Raw genomic sequence first — 6,968 nt, 5'->3', positions numbered from 1 at the left:
GGGGGCAGGCAGCCCGCGGGGCAGGTGGAGGTTCCACGTCTCTCCACCCCGGAGTCTGGGAAGCGCGGAGGCCTCGGGGCGCTCAGGGGACCCTCGAGGCTCCCTCCCGCTGCGTGCGGCCGCTGCGGCTCTGCTGGCGCTGCCCTGCGCTACCCTGCCCGCTCCCTCCCGGCCTGGGTTTGGGGCTTGGGGTTTCTCTGGTCTTCAGCTGGAGACAGCTCTTCAGCAGGGGACCAGCTTGTGGCGAAGCCCTGTGCCCTGTGTGATCCCGTTCACCTGTTTTGTTGCTCATGGCGCCCTCTGCACACCTCTGAAGATGCTGTGTTATTACTGTTTACTGCATGTGTTAGATTTCCCTTTCCTCAGGTGTTGTGTTGCGCAGTTTCACTAGTGCTTGTAATTCTAATTGTCTTCTGTCGCTTTTTGCAGGTACTCACTTGTTGATAGAAATAAGTTTATCTTGTGTATCATAGGTGTCTTTGAGATGTTCAAATAGAGTATTTTAAAATAAAACATGATTTTTAGAACTAAGCAGAGATTAAAAAATATTTATTTTTCAGATTGCGATTCCTGGCAATGTTCGATTAAGATGTATTTCCTGGAATAAGGATCAAGGTTTCGTAGCCTGTGGTGGAGAGGATGGATTACTGAAAGTTTTAAAATTAGAAACACAGACAGGTAAATGAGATCTTTTTTTTAAACAACAAAATCCACCACACTTCAGAATTTGTTACTCCTTCCACAGGTTACTTGACAGTATTGCACATGTTTTGAGTCTGTACGTAGATAGTTATGTATCTGCATAAACATCAAATGTGCTGTCACTTTCTTTTTACACTGTTTTCTGCCAGCTTGTTTTACACGGCACACATGCACTTTGTTTACCTGTTGTCCTTGCTGAAGTTTTCTTCAGTGCTGCTTTTTTTCAGGTTATACATTTCATTCTTGTTCTTTTTGTACAGGCTTCCAGTTTATTTTGGAATTTATTTAATTAATTTTTGATTTTATTTGAATAATCTCCGCCATCTTCATTACTTTCTCCCTAAGGTTGTGTGTTTTTATTAAATACGTTCTAAGAAAAGTAAAATCTAATGTATTTTGTAGTTCTTTTAAACCTTTTTCTGAATGTAATGAAAGGTGATAGCCATGTTTTTTGCTGGTGGTGTGGGGGTTTTTTGTTTGTTGTTTTTCTCCTGAAAAACTGCTAGAGTATGTGCATATGGATGGCAGATGTGAAAAGCAAACACATTGAACAGAGGGGTGGGAAATTCATCCTGCAGTTACGTACTTTTAGGTGAATAGTTTTATCTAGGTAAATAGTGATTAAAGCTGCAGTATTGATAGAGACACAATATGTTTTATTAGGTATCTTTTATAGCTATTTTTGTTATTTTTAGATGAAGCAAAAATAAAGGGACTTGCAGCTCCTAGCAGTCTTTCTGTGAATCAGACTCTTGAAGGTCACAGTGGTAAGTGTCTTTTGGCATTTAATGTACTTAGGTTAGAATATGAAAATGACAAGATTTTGTGAAGTTGATAGAGTAATTTTCCTATAACTTCTTCTTATGAGCCTGAAGTAAAGATTATTGTATTCAACTCAGGTATGTAGCAGCTTGGCTACTTATTTTTACCAGGTTGTTTGATAAAAGGCCTACGATCAATCTTTCATGGTCTGTGAGTGAGTTACTGGGTTTTACTTGTCTTCTTTAATTGTGCAGTGCTACTGGTAGAGTACTTATCTCCAACTTCAGCATGGCTAATCTGGAAGTTCTAATCAGTTGCGTGGGACTGGAATATATTTTTAGCTGTTTACATAAAAGATCACGATACATTTGCTCCCATACATTTGTTCGCATACTGCCTTGGCAGATGACAGATAAGAATGCTTTATGACAAATGAGAAAAGCTAAGTTGATGGGCAGTTGATGCTGGAATTGCTGAGTTAAAGAAACAGTGATGTTCTACTGTGCTAAAAGAAAAAAAAAGAAGAACAATTTTCTCTTTCACTGTATATATAAGTTTTTAAACTCGGTATGATAGGCTAAAGTCAGAAATGAGACTAAAAGCAGCCTTAAGCATTTTTTCTAGTGACATACTTGTGGGTAAGCCTGTTTTTTGATAGTGTCTATGAGATTTGCATATACGTTATGGTAGCTTTACATTTTTTTCTGAAGAAATCAAAGTTAGTTCCGTAAACCTAATGTCTATCTTAAATATATATTAATTTTGCCTTTTGAGTAGTTCCAAACCGTGTATATTTGTAGACTGCAGTTTAGTATGCAAAAAGAGTTTAGAAAGGTTAGAAAACAGGCTAGAGAAGGATCGTGTGTGAAAGTAAAAACTGAATGCAGGGAAGTTAGGGAGGAATTAAACTCTAATGTGAGAAATGTTATATGGTCATCATTCATGGACGATGGGATGTGAAGAGAATGCTAAAATCTTTACATTATTTGAAGAAATTGTCTTTTTACGAGGATTTGCAGTTGAAACCTGCCAACAGTCAGATTATTTTAGGGGTCTGGTTAAATGTGAATGAAGAAATGAATTGTGAGGAATTGATTTAGTGGATACTTTGAATGTAAGTCTTCAATACTGAAATAAATTACTGTTACCTTCAGAAATCCCTAATATTCAGAGGATATTTCATTGCATCTGTTGATAAACTTCATGACTGAAATGCTGAAAAATGGAGAGGATACAGAGGAAATGGATCACTAGTGGTGATGGCACGAGGGAGTGTGATGCTTGAAGTGGCCAAGTTCATGCCCAGTGTTGAACTGATGAAATAAGATGCTGCTTAGAAACGGCTTGAAGATGTTTCAAGTCAAGGCAAATGTTTATGAGTAGTATCCCATGTGATACTTGAGGGTCTGAAGGAATTGTGTGTAGAGTGCTCTTATTGGTAATCAGGAGGGAGATTCTGTTTTAAAAGTGCAGCATTACTGAGGATCAAGCTGACGTGCGGATACAAAGCAGACCCCACAATCCGTACGATTGTAAAGTAGGTATGTTTATTCACCGGTGGGCAGCAAGGCAGCTCTTTCTTAAAACCTTGTGCACCGAGTGCCGCCGCTCGCCGAGGTTATATGCGGTAAAATGTTACATATACATAAGATTTCCCAATATGCCTATACATATGCATGACTTATCCCCGCTCGCTTCATATTAAGATTAGTTCCAGGAAGTCATTTTCATAATCTCCTCCTAACTGCGCTTGTGCAGTACCTTCTGGTGGTCGTGGTGGAGAGCCTTTTTTCGTGACCGCTAGTAACCCTTGCTTGTGTGCAGACTCAGTTGTTCTCTGGTTCTTGCTCAATCCGGGGGGTTGGGTTTAGCTGGTTCTTGAGACCACTCTCTGGTTCTTTTCAGTAACTCAAGACTTCTCGCTCCACCCACTCCACACAATTAGCAGCACATTTAGTAAGTGATAAGTAATACAATGTTTCCCAAGATTTCTTTAATCCCTTTTTCAAAATTACTAAGAGGAAGAAAAACCCCAAACTTCTTATGACAATAAAATGTAGTCAGTTTCCCAGACTAACATGTCAGGGGCAGTCAGAAACTGCAAAACTATGATTTGGGGTTTGTGTATTGAAGGAATATTCTGAGCAGAATTTGGAGAGGATGTTACTCGAGGAGGTGAATGCAGAAGCAAAAGGAACTATTTAGCAGAGTTTTGAAAGAGGAAATGAGTGATACAGAAAGAATGCCTAAAACAAATCAAAGTCAGCAGTGCAAATTTCTGAAAAGCTCTGGGTTGGTTGTTGAACGTGGTGGTTCTTATTATCTTATTTAAATGGTGTAGGTAAAAAATATGTGTAATTTTCTAGGTTCTGTGCAAGTGGTGACATGGAATGAACAGTATCAAAAACTGACGACCAGTGATCAAAATGGACTCATCATCGTGTGGATGCTGTATAAAGGTATTCTGCAGGACAGATTTGTCATGGGATCATAGTCTGTGTTATGAGAAATATTTTTTAATTTTTAAAGTAATTTTACAGTTCTTTTTCAGACTTCTTATTTTGCAGACTGCAAAGCTCGGAATAGATTTAAAACATTTTCAAGTTTTTATTTTAATATTTATCTAAATTTTTTTTGGTATAGTTGCATGTAAAAAGACATCTGTCCTGCAGGGCTATACCTTAGGAGAAGATAAGCTGCTCTAGATTTCTTATTTTCTTATCTCTGTTACTTTATTTCCTTCAAGGTAAACAGTGTATTGAACAACAAGAAGAAGTGCTTCTTTGTGTAGGTTCCTTTTTGATATCATTGTAATATTTAAATAGTTCTGCACAGTGCTTCAAGCACAGACATAAGGGTAGAACTACAAAAACTTAGCAACCCTGTTTATAACATCAATTAAATACTTTCATAAAACAATCGTTAGAAATGTTTCATTAAGGCAGTGAAATAATATGACTAACCAGTGTGTTGCTATTATTGGCTTTTATTGTTCTTGACCTTTTTACACAAACATGTACTTCTTTGGTACATTTAAATTCATTTGAAAGCCAGCAAACCTCACAGTCCTATTATCCACTTTCCAACACACATGGGAAAGAAAAAGAAATTTTTCTCGTGGGGATTTTTGCTTAATGAAAAATGGAAACAAGTAAAATCTCAGCTGAGCTTCTCATTTCACAAATAACAAATATCACTTGATTAGTCTTTCTGCCTGATATGTGGTGGCTACTGTCATATCAATAATCTCTTAGTTTTGGACAAGAACCAGTAAATTACTTAATCCATATTGCTATCAAAGATGGTCTTTCCTCGTGTATTCTTATCAGTTCTGAAATTATGTAAGCATAGATCTCTTCCTGTAGGGCCCCTCCTGGGGACTCCCCTCTCTGAATCCTCATTTGTCAGAGTCTTTTTGGAAATCAGTAGCTCACATCTAAACACTGGATTTCACAGTTAGTAACTGTGTAGTCTGGGGGAAGCTGTAGTGTAGTCTTGCTGGAGTTTTACAGAAAGGGTGGAACAACTTTGGTTTTGATTCCTTTTGAAAATTAATTGCTTCTGTATCTTTTTGTTGTGTACTACATTGCAGAGTCATATATAACGTATTATCTTATGTTTACTTAGAAGCAGACCATTCTCAAGTTTCTCCGTTTCAATGAACACCTAATTTGATTGCTTGGTGACTTTTATAAAGTTTTTGTGGGGCTGTATTATGTTTTATTTGGTTTCTTTTTTAACAACTTCAGGAATTCATATTGCCGAGAAATATCATTATCATCCTATTTGCATATCTTTTAAATTGAGACATTATTTGATATTTAATGGTGATAAAATTTTCTCTTTTAATTCAGTGATTAGTATGTACTTTGAATCCAGTAGAGAATTACCAAATCAGAAGTATAACTCAGTTTTTCATTCACTACTAATAGGTGCTTGGTATGAGGAGATGGTTAACAATAGAAATAAATCTGTTGTTCGAAGTATGAGCTGGAATGCTGATGGGCAGAAGATTTGTATTGTATATGAAGATGGAGCTGTGATTGTTGGATCAGTGGATGGTAAAATTTAGACTCTACTAATTGTAATGGTATTACATAGCTTTTTTCAGTGTTATGTACATAGTGGCTCTGTTTCTCTAGATAAGTACAATTAATAGTTACTTTCTAATTGTTGCTTTGGCTTTCTTTAGCTGTTTCAGTTTTTATATTGGTAACTTGCATCCTATTTTTAATTTTGTGGTATGTTTATTAAGTACAATCCATGTTCTGTTACAGGCAATCGCATCTGGGCAAAAGACTTGAAAGGTACCCACCTGTGCCATGTGGCCTGGTCCTCCAATAGCAAAGTTTTACTCTTTGGAATGGCAAATGGAGAGATTCACATTTATGACAGTCAGGGAAATTTTATTGTAAGTTCATGGTGATATAACAAAGGTATTAACTTCAACAGGCATAAAAACTTCCTTTTAATGTAGTTCATGCTCATTTGTTTAGCTAATGTACTTCAGTACTGAGAACTGGACAAGGTCTTGTGCACAAAGTTTTTATTCAGGGTTTATGCAGCTGCAGCTTTTTAATAGAAATATTTCTTTCTTGGTAGCTAAATGAATATCACATCAACTAATGCCTTTTTGCCTTGCAGGAGTTCTTGAAAATGTAAAAATATGTATGCTGTTACTAATCAAATTAAATGAAGCACAGGTTAAAAGTACTAGCATGCTTTTAAAATAAAGCAGTAGTTTATTTTCCTGTTGCTCCTGTCATTCTTTATTATGTAAGGAATGTTACATGCTTCAGAGAAAACCTGGTAATGAGTGGTAAAACGAAGCGAAGGAACTATAGTATTGCTGCATTCCTGCAACTTCAGTTTACTTATTTATTTTTATCTTCTTATTTGGAATATTGGAATAGTGGAATATGACTATGATAATATGCTAAATAGAAGTAAAATGCTGACTTTGAGATGACCAGTGTATTTGAAACCATGTTTTTGACTTTTAGATGCCTTTTATGGTGAATTTTCTCCCCTTCCTTTCCCTTTCCTCTTTCCTTTCCCATTTTGTTTTCATTACCACCCCCCCCCCTCTATTTTATCTTCTTCCCACTGTGTGAGTCATGGTGTTTCTAGCATGTGCTGTACTGAAATTCTTTAAATTCTTGCTCCCCCTGCCCCGACATTTTATCAACAATAGGTGTGGTTGTGCGCTCTGCCTCTCCCTCCATCCCTTCAATAACTTACATGGTAGCCCTTCTCAAAGTGATCCAAGTGCGCTCTTTTCTTTCAGAAAAAGCCCTTACCTGTGTTATCAGATATACAAAATTACAAAAGTATACTTATCTTAGTTGGTGTTTTAATTTGGATATTTATTTTTTTCAATTATTGTATGTTAGTCATGAGAAAGCTGACAAGTTTCTTTTTTTAAGAACTCTTGTGGCCAGGAATGGTTTTAAATTATTATTTTTTGCAGAGTTCCAGTGGTGTTCCTTGTGTGTGTGTGTGTG

At 36.9% G+C, this 6,968-nt stretch overlaps 1 protein-coding gene across 1 annotated transcript in view; it reads left to right on the top strand.

The window, feature by feature from the left end:
* LOC104540902 (WD repeat-containing protein 35-like) overlaps window positions 1-6,968 on the top strand; it is a gene marked incomplete at its 3' end in the record, with an annotated part of 10,488 nt that overhangs the window by 493 nt on the left and 3,027 nt on the right. The window contains exons 3-7 of the mRNA XM_010184826.1: window positions 561-678; window positions 1,398-1,469; window positions 3,831-3,923; window positions 5,397-5,525; window positions 5,742-5,875. Coding sequence (XP_010183128.1) covers window positions 561-678; window positions 1,398-1,469; window positions 3,831-3,923; window positions 5,397-5,525; window positions 5,742-5,875 — 546 coding nt within the window. The remainder of the gene's footprint in view (window positions 1-560; window positions 679-1,397; window positions 1,470-3,830; window positions 3,924-5,396; window positions 5,526-5,741; window positions 5,876-6,968) is intronic.

This window comes from Mesitornis unicolor, unplaced genomic scaffold (assembly GCF_000695765.1).
Source record: "Mesitornis unicolor isolate BGI_N332 unplaced genomic scaffold, ASM69576v1 scaffold6140, whole genome shotgun sequence".
Taxonomy (NCBI): domain Eukaryota; kingdom Metazoa; phylum Chordata; class Aves; order Mesitornithiformes; family Mesitornithidae; genus Mesitornis; species Mesitornis unicolor.
The sequence above is the reverse complement of the archived record's forward strand: the minus strand, read 5'-3'. Positions and strand labels throughout refer to the sequence as shown.